Source organism: Euprymna scolopes, chromosome 14, assembly GCF_053919585.1.
Source record: "Euprymna scolopes isolate OS-2025 chromosome 14, ASM5391958v1, whole genome shotgun sequence".
NCBI lineage: Eukaryota > Metazoa > Mollusca > Cephalopoda > Sepiida > Sepiolidae > Euprymna > Euprymna scolopes.
Window position 1 is genome coordinate 54,763,060 of NC_136495.1, and position 19,776 is coordinate 54,782,835.

At 32.0% G+C, this 19,776-nt stretch overlaps 1 protein-coding gene across 3 annotated transcripts in view; it reads right to left on the reverse strand.

The window, feature by feature from the left end:
* LOC145293024 (peroxisomal ATPase PEX1-like) overlaps nt 1-18,230 on the reverse strand; it is a 69,369-nt gene extending 51,139 nt beyond the window's left edge. The window contains exons 1-3 of one of the 3 annotated variants that reach the window (XM_080139314.1): nt 17,954-18,093; nt 13,736-13,822; nt 4,118-4,258 (exon numbers count right to left, since the gene is read on the reverse strand). In XM_080139314.1, coding sequence (XP_079995440.1) covers nt 4,118-4,258; nt 13,736-13,738 — 144 coding nt within the window. In that variant the 5' untranslated portion in view covers nt 13,739-13,822; nt 17,954-18,093. Of the gene's footprint in view, nt 1-4,117; nt 4,259-13,735; nt 13,823-17,953 lie in introns of all 3 variants that reach the window. The other 2 variants (XM_080139312.1, XM_080139313.1) reach the window with 2 other exon arrangements.
* Nucleotides 18,231-19,776: the final 1,546 nt, after the last annotated feature.

The following is a 19,776-nucleotide window of genomic DNA, read 5'->3' on the forward strand; positions in this document are numbered from 1 at the left end:
AGTAAAATTGGTTCATACTTATTATCATTTAAAACCATTATAATTTAAAAAAAAAAATGTTTTATGAACAATCAAAATTAAAAAAAAATTTTTTTAATAGATTAGGATTTTTGTTTTACAATATCATAGGTCATTTTATTTCATGCAACGTATTTATATAATATTGGGGATAATAAGTTATTTAATTGCATCCCCGGTTTCTCCATAGGAAGCTGGAAAAGAGTGGGTTTTTTTTTAGACAATTTATTACTTATAAAGTAGATTTTTGAACAACATGAAGAGGTTTAGTGTGTGATAATATTTCTTGGAGGCAGTATTATATTTGTTATAATCAATTCTTCAAATATGTTCGTGCGTGAGTAATAATTACAGAATGTGCTTCTGCTTTGAGTAAATTTGTATGTGTTAGATATGTATGACAGATTCTGATTGTTTAATATTATGTCTGGATTCAGTCAGATAGCAGTTCCACGTTTCCTAGTTCAATAATTTGTTTGGAAACATATCCCATATTATTTGCCATTTTCTACCATGTATTTTAATATCATATTAGTTTTTTAGGCTATATATCAAAATTTAACATGGCTGGGAAGTCAGGCCAGGACTACCACTTTACAGGAGACCATTAAAAACACCTATCCAATATTTCATGCATGTAAGGATGATTTGAGTTTCCTCTTTCAATTCCTATCAATCTAGATAACAAGTTTGAAAAAATTATGTATTGCTTCTTCCCTTTAAGCCTTTAATTTTATTTTTTGATAAGAAAAAAATTCCTTTTTTTTTTTTTTTAAGTAAAAAAAAAAAATCAGAAATTAGGGGACAATATAAATAAAATAAAACATTCAATATTGGCAGTAAAAGTATTTAAAAAAAGAATTGTTCAGAAAGTGAAGCTGAAATTAAAAAAAAAAAACACACACACACACAAAAAGATAAAGTTAATGCATAGCACACAAAAAAACATCAGCAGCAGTCACATTTAATGTGCCACAAAAATATTGAAAAATCTAAACATGGTTACATAACTTACACATTTTAAACTGTCTCCTACATCTTAATTGTTGCCATACTGGTAATACTAGCTGCATATACCCAGCATTGCTCGGTCAAAACGTATTCCCGGACAGAGGGATTAGTCACATAGCATTTAAGATATGTTGAATATTCTAACTTGTTACGAAAAGTGCCCATATGTTGGTCTTAGGGAAGCATAAAACACATCCATCTTTATCTACGAAAATCAAACATGAAGTAACTCTCATACTTAAAGAAAAAACTCTCACAACTTAAATAATTTTACTTCCGGTTTTAAACAACTGTTGTTAGCTATTAATAATTGAATATGAATTAAATTAAAAAATAAATGAAATAAATCAACTTTAAATAATATTTCCAAATAGAACAACTAAAACGATTATATTGCAACAAACAATAACATGGAATTAATTATTCAAATAGATTTTCTTTAATGTAATATCCAAATGAGGTTACTCATTGAATGTAAATGTCTTTTGAATAATTAGTATATATATATATATATATATATATATATATATATATATATATATATATAAATCATTCTGGAATAGAAGAGTATATAAGTTTGTTTTCAGTATAAAAATTAATTTGTGAAATGGTGCACCTTTTGTATATATTAATTTCCTTTAAATTTTTTTTTTTATTGCATTTTCACCCCAAACAAGACACAGTTTGACCTAATTTATTAAGATGGCGACATCTCCAAACATGGGCTTACTTTTTAAAGTGTAGTATCTGTTCTGACACTACACTTCAATTTTTTGTTCTCGGTTCGTTGAGGAGAAATCCTTCACGACTGAGACAATTTTTATTTTTGTTCCTTCTCCAATATTAAAAACCGACCTTGGTGTCTAACTCTGTCTTTGTGGGGAGGAAAGTAAATTGGAATATTACAAGTAAGTAAATCGGAATATCACAAATTCTGTCAATCTAATGAATTTCCTATTTCAAGTTGCATGTGTATGGTTATAGCAACATTTTCCTCATTCATGCTTATATTTTCTTTGTTCTGACTCAAGGGCTCCCATCATAACACTTTTCTGTGTTAAGACACATGGACATTCAATAAATTATTTACTAATATCTTTCATTTACTTGTTGAATAAAGATTTGAAATAAAGTTGATAAATTATGTTAGAAAAGATTCTGCCATTTGTATTATTTTTCAGACTACTGCTCTCATTTTGACTGTCATTTGCACAATGTTTCAGTCGATATAATCTGATCTTCTTCAGGTGTAATCTTGTCAAACTCGGGAATCTTTTCTGTCTGTAAGAATCCATGGCACAGTGGATAGAGTGATTGGTAAAATTCAATTGTAAAAGTTACACTCTTCTGGGGGTTGAAGGTTCAATCCTCAGTGTAGCAGCACCCAAAATACTATTGTGAATTACTTAGGAATTTTATCCAGACATGGCTGATGAAATGAAAGCATGCTACCCCTGTGGATTAAATAAAGGGTTCTGTTTGAAATTCTGTGCAGATTCCAGAGTTCAAGAGAAAGATTCCAGAGTTCAACATGATATACCTTAAGAAGGTTGGAGGTTACATTGACCACATACATCATTGTGCGCACGCATATTTGTTTTAGTCTGTACATGTGTGAATTTCTGTGTGAGTGAGTTTGTGCATATCTCTAATATTATCTGTGAGGACTGTCAACCTAACGGCTAAGGTTAGGTTTGAATTAGCCAGCAAGAAGTCTAGTAGTAATTGATTTGCACGTTGTTGCTATGGAAACAACTGTCAAGGATTTATAGTAGCAGATTTAGTCTCGTTTTTGTTGCTTAAATAAACAGTACAAAACTGGTGCTCAGCTTTCAAAGCAACTCTTTAAGATTGGTTATCAGTCAAAATTGAATATTTTAAAAATTAACCAATCAAAATTTAGTATTTATAGAAATTGTTTAGCTGCTGCTGAAAGAGGGTACCATAAAAGTTGTGGAATGAGAAAAACCGTCGGAAACATGTAAATCCTGTAAATAATGATATGAATACTTGATTCCTTGTTTTGTTTGTTGAAATAAAGGCCTCTCTCTCTGTCCTTGAATAGACCCCTTATTTTGATAAGCACCTAGAACAGATTTTTACTTCAGATCTAAAATGGAAGACTTATATATCCAATCTGTTTTTAAGATTCCTAAAAAAGCAGTTGATTCTATTGGCCTAGAAAATATAACCTTTACTTGTATAAGAATCAGCTACATTCTTGCAGAAGAAGACATTGTTAGTATTTTTCTACTCTCTCATTATTTCCATGGAAAGTACTCGACTGAGCTCCAGTCTTTGAATCCGCTTAGTAAAACATTCATAACAAGAACTCCTTTCCCTACCATGGCCACAAAGAACTTTCCATTCTTCCTCTGTTTACCCAAAATAAAATGGAATCTCCATGAACAGATTTTCTTTCCAAGAACTTCTCATCTGTGAAATATGTGGACTGTAAAACTGCTTCCCTGCAGACTACAATGGAGTTGTCTTCAAGTCCTACGTCAACAAATACCTGTAGAACCATATTCCTATTCCATTCTCATTTCTTCCATAGTTTTCAATCCTCTCATAGAATCAAAATGGTTTCATCATTCACCTGAAAATATCATTCGCCCTCATCCTTGAGTAGATTTTAGACTTGATAAGCACTCACCCGTTAGTATTTAACAAAATCAATAAAATGCTTTTAACGTTTACTGTTATTTTTATTTATTTTTATTTTTTTAATCACAAATGGTTTTAAGTATAAATGAATTGTTTGGAAGCAATGGTCAAACCCCCATTTCACTATGAATAATAAATGATTAATAGGTTTTCATTATTACAAAAAAGAAAAAGTAGAGTCATCTTGAAGTGGTTAACTCCCAAGATAGCCAAATTTAGATTTGCTAACTGCATTAGCATTTTGTCGCCAAGCAAGACATCCTGAATACTTTCCTGTTGTTGAACCTTACATTTTTGGTAAAGAAAGGATCAAGGGTTAGAGGTGTCAGGAGTTAAAAGAGGTCATCAATGTTAAGAGGTTCTGAAAAAAGGAACCGGTAAAAAGTGTGAAAAGATTTTGAAATTGGAAGCAAAATCTTACTTCATCCTTTTCTCGGATACCCAGCTTGTTTGCATAGAGCCCATTGATGTGAAGCTCATTTTCTTGAGAGTCGGAGAGTCGGTAGTGACAACTGAAGAAGGCAGTCTGCTCATTCTGAAACGTTGCCTTGAATACATGTACCTAAAAATGATAAAAAAAACAAAACAGGTTGCGTTTGAGGTTGAATTCTTGTCTTGAAAAAGGAAGAAGCAATGAGGATAGAGTTGAAAAAAGGTGCCGACGATGTGGATGCCATGATGTGATTCAATAATGAAGAAAGGATGAACTTGTGGCACTGATGGAAAATGCAGTTGCATATGAAACAGAATTTTCATGAAGAAATATTCGATAAACAACTTGTAAAAACTACTAAAGCTGACTTTGTCTGCTTATGATTACGTAACAACAATACAGGCGTCTTTTGATGAACATCAGAGTTTCATACCAAAAGCAGAATCCGGCAGTAGTTGTGTATTTCTCCTAATAAAAGTCACTTTGTGTGTGTGTGAGTTCCTTCCTCATAGGTTCCAAAACGGCTGAGCCTATCTTTTGCCAATTTCACTCAAAGGTAATTTATATGTCTGGCAGTGTTCTTAGATATGTTTTGTACAGAAATTCATCCGATATGTCTCAAAAATTGAAAACAATCCAATCCTAAAAATAGTCTTTCTTTCTAATAGATAAAAAAGAATTTTTATATGGCAATATTTTACGTTACACCAGCCAAAGAAGATAATTCTTAGCAAATCAAGAGAGATTTCTTCTTAACCCCCCCCCCCCAAAAAAAAAACAGAACTATTGTCATCTAGTGATATAGTTCAGTGGTAGAGCATTCGACTACAGATCAAATGGTCCCTTGTTCAAGTCCTGGTGTACCTCACCATTTTATTTTAATTTTTTCTTATTAATGAGTTCAATTTATGATAAAAGAAGATGTACCATTTAAAAATCGCTGAAAATCATTTCTTCGCTTGCATATTTTAAAACTAAACATTAATCAGAAGTGTTTTTTCCAGGGCATTCATTGTCAAACCCAAATATCAGCTGACATGATTTTGTAAACAAACACAGCCAGAATTTGATGAACGACATTATCATTATTTTTTCAAATTTTTTTATAATTTTTGCAAATTAGTTCACCGGGCAAATTATTCCTCGTAATATATAATATTCAATAGAGCATTGATTCTATAATAATACATATGCAAAACATATCATGTTTAAGTGTATTGTACGATTGGGCAACGCCGGGTGTCCAGCTAGTATGTAATAAACTAGTATATAAAACCACCATTGCTCAACCAACTAATCTACTAAACAAAACTAATTTGGTTGATGAATTTACTTGGAGCTTAGATTTCTGAATTAATGGAAATAATTTGGGTAACGCCCAGAAAAAACATTTAGAGATGATTTGCTTATTGTTTATCATACCAGGGTGAAATTAACATTTAAATAATATTCGTCATATAAATATTAGAGAATTACTCATAATACTCATATCTAACTTATAAAATTAAGTCAACTGGATTTTAGACGTTAGACCTAAATAAAATTTAAGCTGATAAATCAAAGTTTGATTTTGACTAGCCAATATTTATTTTCTCTTATTATGCCATGTTAATTAAATAAAAAGTACTAAAAAAAATTTAAAAAAACAAACAAAAACAAAACAAAATAAAAATAAATGTATTTCATATCAATTTCTTTCTGACCATAACACAATCTCTTGGTTTGGGCATTCCTTTCTCTCACCACTACTCACAACTTTATGTATTGATTGTTTAATAAATGCTTTTCTTTAAAAAGTTCAGCTCAGAAGTTAGGATAACTCCCATTTCGACTTGATGAAAGGCAAGTCAGCGTTGTTGCCACGGGGGACCAGAGGTGGCAGAACCCGATGCACACTTAACTCTCTACTGCTGCCTGCCTGCCTCCTGGGTATCCCCATCACAGCCCACCACTTCAGTTTCTCAATTCCTGAACCTGCTTCAAACTCCAGCAGCACCTCCTGCTCGCTCCTGCAGCTTCCAATGACTCCAGCAGCTCTCCAGCTCACTCTTGCAGCTCCAGCACTTCCAGCGACCAGCCCACTGGCTGCTTACTATAGTGCCAACTGACTCCAGCTACTTGTTCCAGTGCCCACTGACATCTGGCTACCTGTACCTTGTTCCAATGCTCACAGACGTCTGGCTACCTGTCCAGTGCCCACCGACATGCTGCTACAAGTTCCTACCTCATGGATCCAAGAATCTTTAACTCCTGAGACACCTAGTCTCACTCCAACTGATCTATAATTCATTGCCATACATTTTACCTTTTTTCTTGGTGAAAATAAAACATGAAGTCTTTAACCGATCATCTTGTGTTTGTCATCCTTCTTTGCTATTGACACTATGTATTTGCTTTTTGCCTACTTTATTACTTGTATGGTCGATTGGCACCTTCACTCCTCTGTCCTCTGCAACAAGACTAACACCTGAGCAGTGTTTGCAAATTTCAAATCATACTATCAATTTACTCAGAGAAACATTTGATGAACAAATACTTTCACGAAATGGACCTGTCAACTGACCACCTCGTTCATGCAATTTAATCCCATTAGATTATTTTCTTTGGGGATATGTAAAATCCATGTCTATACTGATAAACCATACACAACAGACCACTTGGAAGACAACATCCTATGCGTTATTGCTGAAATACAGCTTAATTTAATGCATAGAGTTTGTGAAAATTGGACATCTGGATTACGCCATATACACACAAGCTGTGGGACCATATGCCTAGATCACATTTCTATAATAAAAGTATTTTTCTGATTTATTTTAAAGTTTGACGTTTCTAAAAAAACACCTTTTATATATATATAAGATATATAGCTAGATATTTTCCTTGCACATCATATAGTTTTAATCATGAAAATGATTGAAATAAAGATTTATTGACAAGTGAATTAATGGATGCTAACCTCATTTTCTTATACACTCCCCTCTGCAAAGAAAAAAGAACCAAAAAAAAACAAAAACAAAAACAAAACTGGGTCACTCAAATATATTACCACTTGAATAGAGTTCCGTTCTTAAACAAAAAGAAAAACTCATAGTTAAGCCGGTAACAGGATGTTTTTTATTCTTAATAAATTTTTATTCAAAACAAGTATTTCAACACAACAAAAAGGATGTTTTTTGTGGCAATATGTGATAATGGATAAAACATGGATCCATCAGTTCTAACATGTTTGAAACCAGTTGTTTCAAGATCTGGTGCTTCTACAGTTTGAGGTTTCCCAGATATGTTATAGACTTCTTTGCTCTTGCATCATTGTTAATATTTTGCGATGCCTATCAGGAGGCCTTTGAGCTTGCAGCCTACATCTTTCAGAATGGATTAGCGGGAACTAAGGTTAGCAAGGAGAACTTTGTCTTCACTTAAATTGTTATTTGTCTTTCTGCCAATAAAGTGCATTCTGAGCATTTTGAAAGTGCTTTTGCAGACTGAGGAAAAGGATTGTAATTGTAGTGGAGACTCAAGTGGTTTTGCCATGGAAAATATAAAGACAAAATTTGAAATCATTTGAATGAGATTTTAGAAATAATTGGGAAATTAACTGATCAGGGATTTGATATGATATTTATTAAATATGTGAATACTACGGATAATCCAATTAATCTGATCATAAGAGGAATTACTTTAGAGAAGTTTAAGTTTTAGTTTTGGTTGACTGGGCCTGAGTGGGTAAGCTGGTGAAAGCATTTCTTGGTGATTTGAAGTGTCTGAGTTCTGATAATCAAATGATGATACTGGCCAATACCATCACTAACTCACTAGTGATTTAGAATGTTATTCCTATGATGAATTTTGAGATTTTCATCCTTAACAAAATTGTGAGAGTTTTGTCTTACATATTCAGATTTGTGCTAAAACTGCGGAAGTTGGGCTGGTGGCCAGAGTTGATTTGCTAAACTTAGTGCAGTCCTTGTTTCTTTTCAGAGAGAAATCCTTCCTGTTGAATTCTTCCAACCATGAAATTCCTCTCCCGGTTGTGAAGTTGGATTTATACTTAAACAATAGAAGATTGACCAAATCTCGAGAAGAGTTGGCAAGTCCAGCCTCTACTCTCAGGAGATTTTGCACTCTATTTTGTTGATGTGATATAGCAATGTGATAGATTTAATTACTATGGACTGTCAATTCAAGTGCAAACATTTAAACATTGCAGATACTTTCAGTAAGCTTTGTTTGTCTGGCTTTTGGATACACAAGTCCAGGCAAGCAGTGAAAACTGTTATTTCTTTGTGTACTTTGTGCAAGATGTACAACACAATATCATTCAAGTACCTCAATGTTACAAACTTGCCTAAACACAAGGTTAACTTTGTAAAGCCTTTCCATCATACAGGGACTTCGTCAACCATAATGATAAAACATATTTTGCTAGTTTATCATGCTATTTGTTTTAAAAAAAAAAAAGAAAAAAAAAGATTACCCAATTATGTCTCTCTCTAAAAATATAGCTAAAGAATAAGTTGAAGCCAACAAAATTTTTAATTATTTTAACACTCGAATGAGTAGAAAATAAGTCATGAACTTCCACATACAAAATATTAAAAAATTGATAACAGATTGTGATGATTAAGCTGACCAGATATTGTTAAAGTGTGAAGCAGAAGAAAAATGTTTGTTTGTGAACTGGCTAACAGGTTTTCGGATACGGTTCAAGAGGGTTTGATTAGATTCAAGAGGATTGGCTCAGGTGAGGGGATGGGGGGGGGGGGTTCAGAAACAGGGAAAGAACTCTCATAAAACTGAAACTCGAGTGATTTGTCTTTTGCCAGCAACTTTTCTTCAAACAAGTTTGAGTTCAGGACCTTTCTAAAATGCATTGAATTCTGGATTGCCATGATGGATAACAAAGCAGATAAATTGCTTTATTTAAAATCCAAACTTCAAACTAGAGCGTTCAAACTAATAGCAGATTTCAACATTATGTCAGATTAATTATAATGGACTCTTAATTTATTGAAAGAACTGTTTCTAAATCCTGATAAATTATTAATTAAATTAAGAATAAAATATTTGAAGACATTCTTACCCAGCTTAACCCAATTATAAACATCGAAAAATTAAGGATATATATTGAGCAAGTTAAAACACACTTGACAGAATTAGATAAATCCTTTAATAGTGATTTTTTTATGAGCAAGCTTCTACTTTAGGTAAACTCATTTGCTCACGTTTTGTTTCCAAAAATTTCCATGGAAAAGACTAATCTCTAGGAACAGGGAATTTTTAGAAAGACTAATCTCTAAGAGGGGAAAGTTACCTTTTGCATAGCACTATCATAGGTGATATCTCTGATATCTAATCAAATTTATTATACAATGGCACTGTTGTATTCAAATAAATTTAGAAATCGAACATGTTAAAGAGCTCAGCCTTTCTAAGAAATGTCTAGGTGCCAATACAGAAGAAAAATGCAGTGGTTCTTTGCATAGCATGTGGGTATCAGCATATGATAAATGTATTTGCCCTGTTGTTAAGGTCTCTCTAAAGAGAGAAGACCCACCCATCCATTGAAAATGTCTTGGTGACACTAAAAATGAAAACTTCTTTTTCTCTAGTGTCGTTTTAAAAGAAAAATGTTTTCATATGAAGAAATCTACATCTAGTGTCGTGCTATGCATATCAACATGTTTAAAAGTACTAAATGTGCCAATCTTTTCCAACATGAGGTATCAGTAAAATTGGAATCGTAAATTCCCTCCCTTTTTGCTGATTTGTTAACCGATGATTTGAATCTGAAATCTAAAGTATATCATTTTGCCAAGATTATGATTACAGTTGAAGAGATATGATTTTGCCTCAATCCAGGATATTAAAAAAAAAGAATGTGGTGTTATCAATTGTTTCTTGAGGGAAAGTTTGAAAACTGACAGAAATCATTACAAATTCTCTTCCTTTGCAAAGACAGTCCATGTTTTACCTGATTGCTTGAATTACCTTATTGAAGGAATTTTAAATCAAATTTCCATTTCTTTTAATATCATTCTGTTGATCATGGTGCAAAGAATTCTTTTCTCTCAACTCAACAGGCATTGTTAACAATTCTGACTTGTCAGCGTATGTGAATGCAAAATCAATGATTTAAAAAAAATATTGTCCTCAAAAATGAGAAGTATTGTGTAGATTTACCAACAGATGAAAGGAATCTATTCCTATTAAATCCAACTATATGCCATTATTAAAAATTGTGTAAAGCATGAGAGAATCCTATATAAAAGGAATCTATACAATGGATACTTACAAATCTTCTGAGAATATGAGAAAATAGAAATTACTGAACCTGCTTATGTTTCTTTGGAAGAGTTTGAGAATTATTGCTGGGTTCTCCATTGCCCAGTTATTAAGGAAGGATCAGGTGTCGTTACCAGAATTTTTTTTTTTTTTTTTTTTTTACAAGGGTGTCACCACTTATCAAGGCCCAGAGGCCACTCGAGGATAAGGGTTAATAGGTATACATTAGTCATTGTGATTTTAGCATAGTAAACAGTGGGAATTTTGTAACTTGGATTACTTAGGGGGACGATTCAATTAGAACTTGTTCACATTGGACTTTTTCTTTTTTTTTTTTTTTTTTTTTTCATAGGTATCAACTCATTATCAAGGCCAAGAGGCCACTCAAGGATAAGGGTTAAAGAGTGTACAGTAGAAATTGGACAATATAATAATCATTAGTAATGAAAATTTGTTAAATTTGATAACTTATATGGAACGGCTCATCAAGAACTTATTTACGTTAGACTTGAAGACAACCATATTGTAGTCAGCCGGAAAGCAGGAAAACGGAAGACAATTCCACAGGCGTGCAGTTCTAATAAAAAAGCTTTGTTCATGGAATCTACGTTTAGGTTTAGGCACAGATAAAGAGTGGGGGGAATTATTGATAGTGTTTACAGCTAGACGAGTGTTTCTTGTGAACGTTTTGCGAGGGGGGACCATAGATTGAAGCTCAGTCGAACACTTTCCATGAAAATAACGATACAGCAGAGACAAACTCACAACATCTCTTCTGTGAGATAGATTATCTTTGTTTTTTTCAAAAAGGCAGAGTCTTTAAATGATGCAACTTATTTGAGTGTCAATTTGACAGAAAAACAGAAAGATGATCACGTACTCTTGAGAAATTTCAGGGAGGCATTTTACAAGTCTGTCCAAGGATTAATTAAGAGAAAAATAGTTTTTGTTTTTTCATGAAAGTAGGTGATAATTTGCACACTTTCAGATATAACTTATCTTCAGCTTTAATGCAATCCCTTTCATTTTGAGTTTTATACTCAAATATCATGCTGAACAATACAATTATGATAAAACATCATCTATACTTCTTAACAACCTTTATGTCGATAATATGTCAAGACCAGCAGTAATTTCAATTTTACCATTCAGTGTGTGACAGGTTGAAAGAAGTTGGGTTTGACTTAGAATCCTGCAACTTGAAAATCAGAGCTTGCAGGATGAGATGAACAAGGATGAGAGTGTTTCCTTTCCTCTTTCTTTATTGAAGAAAGTGTTCAGATATTATTTCTAAGAAAAGGATTGTGTGAGCCTTTCATCTACAATGATAGATCCTGAAGTCAGCACTGTGAAGTATATTGGCTCAGTTTTTCAAGGTTTATGATCCTCTATCAGTATCCCTCTCTGTTATTATTCAAGGTAAAGATTTGATTAGTAAACTCAGGAAAAAAAAATCAGGAAATCCTAAAAAAAATTTAATGATAATTGGCAGTCCCTGGCCAAGGAGTTGAATATACTAAGTGAAGTAGAGCTTCCTAAAAGGGCCTTGAAGGAAAGCATTGCTATTGAATTCCTATGCTTTTGCAATGCTTCTAAAACAGCTTACGGCTTTTTGCTGTATGCTAAGCAAGGGAATGACTGCTTTTTGATTTTTCCAAAGGCAAAGATAGGCCCCCTCAAAAAGAAATCTCTGCTCATACTAGGACCTATGGTTGTATGCTCAGTTATTCCCAATATTTTGAAGACCTTGAAACAAGTTGTTACCCAGTCCTCATATCTAATCACAGAAGTTCAAATGGTTTTGTCTTGGGTTTTCTATGACAAATCAACTTAGTGGGAATCTTTACACTGAGAATTGTATTACAGATGTTAAAAGGATGATAGAAGAAATAAAGGATGAATTTGGAATCTCCTTCCTATTCAAGTATGTTTCTACTACTGAGAATCCTGGGGATTTGCTTACTAGAGGTATTTCCTAATGAAAATTCAGATAATTTTATGATTTATATGTAGCCTGGGTGCCCGGCATTGCCCAGGTGTTTGGAGGTGTGTTGAGCAAAAAAAAAAGTGGTAGTAGGCAGGCAGGCTCGAACCTGTATCATGAATGAGGAAAAGAACGTAAAAATAAAAGTGATATTTTTGCCGTTGGGTCCATCGCCAAACCGGAAGTGGCAAAAGTTTAAATTAAGGCTAGTCAATCGAAAAGGAAGCATGACTTATGAAAATATTGGCGAAAAAAAAAAGCGACCCCTCCCTGTAGAAAAATGTCCATTTGAAGGTAAAGCAATTCATGTTTTTAGCCATTTTTTTCGATATTTGTCATCTGAAGGGTCGAGCTTCAAAATGATATTGATCTCTTAAAAATCCATTGCCTCTGTCGAAAGTTTCAGGCAGGCATACATACATACATACATATAAATAGACAGGTGAGATTTATATTATAGACTTGCCCGGCGTTGCCTGGGTGTTTGGAGGTGTGTGTTGAGAAAAAAAAAAAGTTGTAGTAGGCAGTCAGGCTCGAACCCGAGGCCTCGACGTGAAGGCAGAAAAGAAAGTGAAAGAAAATGTGACATCTTACTGCTCGGCCACGACGGGACAGGAAGTGAAAAAGTATTATAATTTAGCGATGAAAAAGTTGACATGCAGAAAGTGAAAGTGAATGAATTCACGCAGGCAAAGAAATGAAATCATGTACTTAAGTTTGGCCGTAAGCAGTTAAGCTTTCAGCTTTCTGCCGTCATGGGAGAAATCAGCTACTCCCAAGTCGGGGAAGCTTTGGCAGTGCCTTAATGAATAGCAATTGTTTGATATGAAGGGTATTCCCCACAGTGATCAAAGCTGATTGCCTTTCAATATGTGCCGGGCATGAAGCAGCGACTTGCTTTTATTTCAATTCAGTTTCGCTTTTATACAAAAAATGCCAACAAACACGTGACAGAACGGAATAGTGCAAATTTTATAAAAATCAATCAAAATAAATTTAGAGACAACGTCCCTTTGCAAATCGTAGATATTATGATCTAGGGAGTATATAAAAAGTTCTAAGAAATAGTAACCCCCCCCCTCAAAAAAAGCCTTTGCTGGACATACAAAAACGTGTGTGGCCGTTTTGTCTTTTATATATATAGATGAACCTGATTAGGTATGTCATGCCAACATTGGTTCGCTGATTGCCTCACTTCCATCTCTCAAAAACACTTTAAAAAAATAGATTATTTTTTTGCATGTTTATTTATGAATCTTCAATCGACAGGAGTGCACTGTTTTTAGAGAGATCCATTTTCTCATCGCTAATAAAAATGAAATTTGATTGGTTATTACCATTAATTTTTATGAACTGCATTCAAATGAAGGTCAGTACTACTTGATAACCATTTTACAAGCTGTGGTTACACTGGATATATCATTCTGTAAAAACAAAAAAACAGTACTGAATTTTTTTTAAGATAAATGTGTTTTATTTAACGGTTCGGTTCAGGGTTCTATAAGGTCTCTTCTATGAAAGGAAAAGTTCACACACTATTTTGTTTTTATCTCTATTATATAAAAGTCACTTTGTGTGTGCGTGTGTGTGAAAAAGAGAGATTTCCTTCCTCATAGGTTTTGAAACGGCTGAGCCTATCTTTTGCAAACTTCACACAAAGGTAATTTATATGTCTGGAAGTGTTCTTAGATATGTTTTGTACAGAAATTCATCTGATAAGTATTGGAAATCGAAAAATATATGATTTTAAAAATAGTCTTTCTTCTGTTATAGATGAAAAAGAAGAATTTTTACAGTGGAATATTTTATGTTACATCGGTCAGTGTAACTTAAAATAATCCCCTGTAAAAATTCTTCTTTTTATCTATAATAGAAGAAAGACTATCTTTAAGATCGACATGCCCAAAACATCAGCTGACGTGATATTGTAAACAAACACAGACGAAATTTGATGAACAACATTATCATTATTATTTTTTAATTTTTAAAATATTTTTTGCAAATTAGTCCAACGGGCAAATGATTCCTCGTAATACATAATCAATAGAAGATTGATTCTATATGTGTAAGCGTATTGTGCAACTGGGAAACACTGAGCGGCCAGCTAGTAGTAATGTTAATAAAGCTGGATTGAATTACTACGGGGTGTCCCCCGTTTTTTTTTTTATTTTTGTCGTTTGGTTTGTTCCTATCAACTTTTTGTTATCCTAAAGTCAAATTTTGTTAACGGCTGCAAAATTACTATATTACTATTACTGTCGCTGCCACGAGGTTCCAAAAATCTATCTCCGCTTTCTTTCCCTTCTCTGAGATGTCACCTTGCGCCATAACTTGGTCATTTGCATATGTGAGATACCACTGCTTCTACGTATCGCGCTATATATTTCAAGTTTTAAAATCAATACACCAGATTATTTTACCGAGCCAATATATACAACCATAGAGGTTGATCTATATAAAGACACTGTATTTTAGCACTTGCGCATTTTAGTTATTTAGTTAAATTAAAATAAAATTATGAAAGTTCCTTTATTTAATAAGAAATTTAACTTTTGAAAAAAAAAAAAAAGTCACACACATTTCAATAATGATTATTCGAAAACTATAAATTTTAATGACAACTTTTATAATTTTTATTTTAATTCAATATGTTCCGATAATTAATGATTTATTTTGTGCTTTCGTATTATTTTAATGTACTTATTTTGTTGTTACCTAAATGTTAGGCAAATTTTTGACATTTTCGGGTGTGGGCGATCTTCTTGATTTGTCTCGCCATGCTCTGAAAGGAGTTCTTCAAAAATGAAAGCAAAAAAATTGTCCCAAATAACCACCATGTATAAGTGTGTGTGTGTGTGTGTGTGTGTGTATATATACTTTATTAAACAAAAATGGAAAAAATCCAAAACAGAATTTTTGTCATTTTAAAGCACTTCAATAATATAAGATTCTGATATTATCGATAAAAAATAAAAAAACTTATTGAATAAATTTGATTTCAAAAGAACGTAAAATGTTGAACTTGAAAATTTGACAGTTGAAAGATTGTTTAGAATTAATTGGACAGCAACAAAGTTTACATTTTTAAACGAAGAAAATTGAACTTTTGTTACTTTTTTGTTGGTGATAATTTACTATTCTTAAATTATTCCGTTCATTCAGCGTCTTGATTTTTTTTTTTTTTTTTAAATCTTTTATTAAATGAATAAATCCGTGTCTTATCTTGTTTTCGTCTGTCGTTAAGCCCAACTTGCAGTCAGTGTCAGGTGACAAGACTCGCAAGATTGGGTGCTTATCTTGATAAAAATATAAAATCATGTGATTTTCTCCTCGAATTTAACATATTTGCTATTAGTGATGTTAGCATAAGTCTTGACCTCCATGAAATAATTGATAAAAGTTTATTAGAGAGAAAAACTAACAAAATGGTCTTCTAGAGAAGTGTTTGTAATGGGAGGGAGGGAGTGGGGATACACACGTACGCGCACACAACTGATCACGCATACACACAATCATTATTTACAAATAATTACTCCCAAACAACTCCCTCGTTATTCTGTTATTTTTCTAATAACCTGAACCTTAAAACTCTCTTAAAATATATATATATATATATATATATATATATATATATATATATATCTCCAAAAGATATTAATTTATATATAAATAAAAATTGAGACAATTTCTCCATGTTTTTTGTCTGTACGCGGCGTAAATACTTTTTCTTTACCATTAATCTAAAAATGGATCGAAAATAATAAGCAATGCATTAACGTAAAAGGTGCTTCTACAGAATATGAACCGAACATACGAACTTTTGCTGAATTGAGTTTAAAGTTTGGGTTAGAGTTAGTTCATATATAGTTTTAAAAAAATTCGATTCAAATTCTATAGAAGTTTCATTTTTTCTTTTTTAAAACATCCTTAAATTGATTTTTTTTTACTTTCAATATTTCTTAAGCGAATAATACGTTACTATTTTTCTGAAATGTTATTGTAACATATTCCTCCCACACTCACGTTTTTTGGTAATTATGTATTTTTCAATTCATTCAGATTTATTATTATTACGAATGAATGAATTTAGTCTTCGAATCTGAAGTTTTTTAACTTTTTAATAATTTTTAGGTGCTGTGCTAGTGCTGCTACACACATCGCGCTATATATTTCAAGTTTTAAAATCAATAATGGATTTCTAAATAATCCATTAATTATTTTAGCACCGTGCCTTCTCTGCATAAGTATAATTAAAAAAAATATTTGGTGCTAATGCAGAGAGTGATCCGCGCTATTTTTTTTTAAATCATATTTCCACGTTTAATTAAAGTTTTATGTTTTTTTTATTATTATTATTCAATTGTAAGGTTAAAGTACAGATTATGTACAAAACACCCTCCCCTTCCCACGTTAAGAATGGCATTTTAAATAATAACGTTATTATTTCAGCACGGATCACTCTCTGCATGCATGAGTACCAATTTTTTTGGTATTATTATACAAACACCGTGACAGCGTTAGGGTTAGGATTAGGGTTAGGGTTTAGGGTTAGGGTTAGGTTTAGGGTTAGGGTTAGGGGTAGGGTTAATTCGCTGTCACGGTGTTTGTATAGTTTTACCATTTTTTTTTATTTAAACAAATTAGAGCTAAAAGGGTGTGACTTTTTTTTTTTTTTTTTTTTTACAGTTTTTCTTAAACCATTTACCTGCTGTTGTGTAGGAGTATTTTTCTACTTCGCATCCGTTCCTTTTATATACGATTTTTAAAATTAAATATAATTATTACACCTGAGGTATCATTAGTTTGTAAAATTATTAACCATACCAAATTATAAGAGTATTATTTTTAAAGAAAAACATGAACAAATGAAGAATAATACGAGACTGTTGTTTTCATTTACTTTATAAAAAAAATTTTTTTTTTAAAATCGAATACACAGAAAATTAGGTATGAAACACCTTCGTGTATTTGTGTTTTTTCCTCGCGATTATTAGAATTGAATTAATATAATTTTTAATTTTATATTCATTATTAACAGAGTATAAATTAATTGTTTTTTAAATAAAATACAACAGCATAAAACGAAAAAAAACAACAACTCATATTTAAAAAATAAATTCATTACTAGATTAAATCCACCAGAATGCATTTCAGTTTATTTGTAAACAAGTCAACAATTTGAATTTTTTTTTAATAGTGGAAAAAAGAAATGAAGTAAGTACTAACTACGTGATCTTTGGAAATTAGAAAGACGTTCGGAAGCATTTAAACTGCCGAATAGAAAGTTATTACATTAATTTTAAAATTCTTAGCAAATTATAATTTAATAATGAAAAAAAATGTAAAACTTAAATCTAAACCAGAATAACGATGATAATCCATTCATATTTTGATGCGAAACAAAGTGAAATTGCTGCGTAAATGATCACCATTGAATGAGGAGCGTCGTTACTACTGTTTGTTCTCCACACGAGATGGAATCGATTTTGAGTTTCCGGGGCAAACAATGGAGTTCTACCAGAAATAAATGTTTTCCGTATCAGTCATATTCTTACCTGGTCGTCCAGGCGAAGCCTAGTTGGGAGGAGGGAACGGGCAATGTATCCAAAACAATGTTTCTCAGAGGTGTACCTGGCGTTTAGTCCCAAGTAGGACATTACGTCTGCTACTCTATATTGGAACTCTTCAATGCGCGGAGGTAGACTTCGCCTCAAAACCATTCATCACGTTTTTAAACAGAACGCAATTTCATTCATAGACAACTCCCTTTATTATTCCACTCCCTTCAGCAGTTACACAACAAATAGCAAATATATAAACAGATCGATTAGAAAGGCTCTCCTCGACACATTTATTATAATTTTGTAGGAGGAAATCCTCAGCTACCGGCTACCCTCATGAGATTCTAGTTTCTTTAGTTGATTACGGATGCACACCCTGAAAAACAAAAACAATTAGTGTGTCAGAATTTTTTGGGAATTTTTGACACTCTTAACACAAAGCTGCGAATAAAATATACAAAACTCGTAATTTCTCTTTTTAAAGTGGTTTGTTTAATTTCTTTATGGAATATACTTAAAAATAAACTATTAAAGTTTTTTGAAAAATAATAGAAATATTATTTTTTATTAAAAAAAACAACAACAACAACAGTGTTTACAAAGTGCCTGCGCGTGCTCCATGCAGCCATTTTATTTTTTTTTTTTTTTGTTAATAAAATGAATTTAATTTTACGAGTTAAAATTTTTTCAATTTAAAAATATATCCAAATTTTTCTATTGGTTCAATTTTTACAATATTTGCAGGTTTAATGTGAAATTTTATGCTATTTCCCATAAACCGAATATAATATTCTAGACAAACGTTTTTTTTACCCCCCCCCATTTTGAAATGTCTATTAAAATGAAAATAATTAATTTTCTTACCTCAGATTTATATATATCACAAATTGAAGATAAAAGATCAATAAATAAAATAATCTAATTAATAAAAAAAAAGAATAGTTTCGTGCAAATTTACTTGTAAAGTTTAAATCCCCCCCCTTTTTTTTTTAAACCACGTTGATTTTTTTTTAAGTGAAACCTCACATTTTTTAAATCTTGTCCTGAAAAGATTGAATACTTACAACAATGATTTTCTGCTTCATTCAATGTTTTTTTTTAGATTAAAAAAAAACTCACTCCATAAAGAAAAAATAAAATATATTAAATCAAAAAGTCATTTATTTGTTTAAGAGAATAAAATAAAATAAAAAAATGGAAAATCGGTCGAGTGAAATTTTTTGTAACGGCAAAAACTGATAAATGAAATGTGATCATTTTTGAAGTATGATGGCTCATATTGACTAACTTTTGATTACAGCCAGCAATATAAAGGGAGATTATTTTTGGCACTTCAGGCCACCGAAGTTTTCAACTAGAATAAAATAAAGAGACATTTGTCTCCCTTTATTCCAGTTGTGAAACATCTGATTATCGCGGTATTTTTGAATCCTTGCTTAAAAAAGTATTTTATTTAAAAAGGACATAGAATATAAAATATAAATATGGATAAATTCTTAACAATGAAGAATGCAAGTACCCATTGATTAGTCTTTTTTTATAGGTAAGTGATTTTTTGGAATATATATATATATATATATATATATATATATATATATATATATATATATATATAACACCAAAAGATGGAGGAAGTGAGGAAGCATGGCACTTTGGAAATCCTTTTACCCGAATACGATGTCCAGCATGTTAAAAATATACCTTTTGTTGTAAAAATCTAATGGATAAATATCTGAAGAAGTTGGTGGGGATAGGATATTTTAATAGAAACATAAATCGTAAAATTGCCAACTCATCAATGAAACAGCTGTAATGGA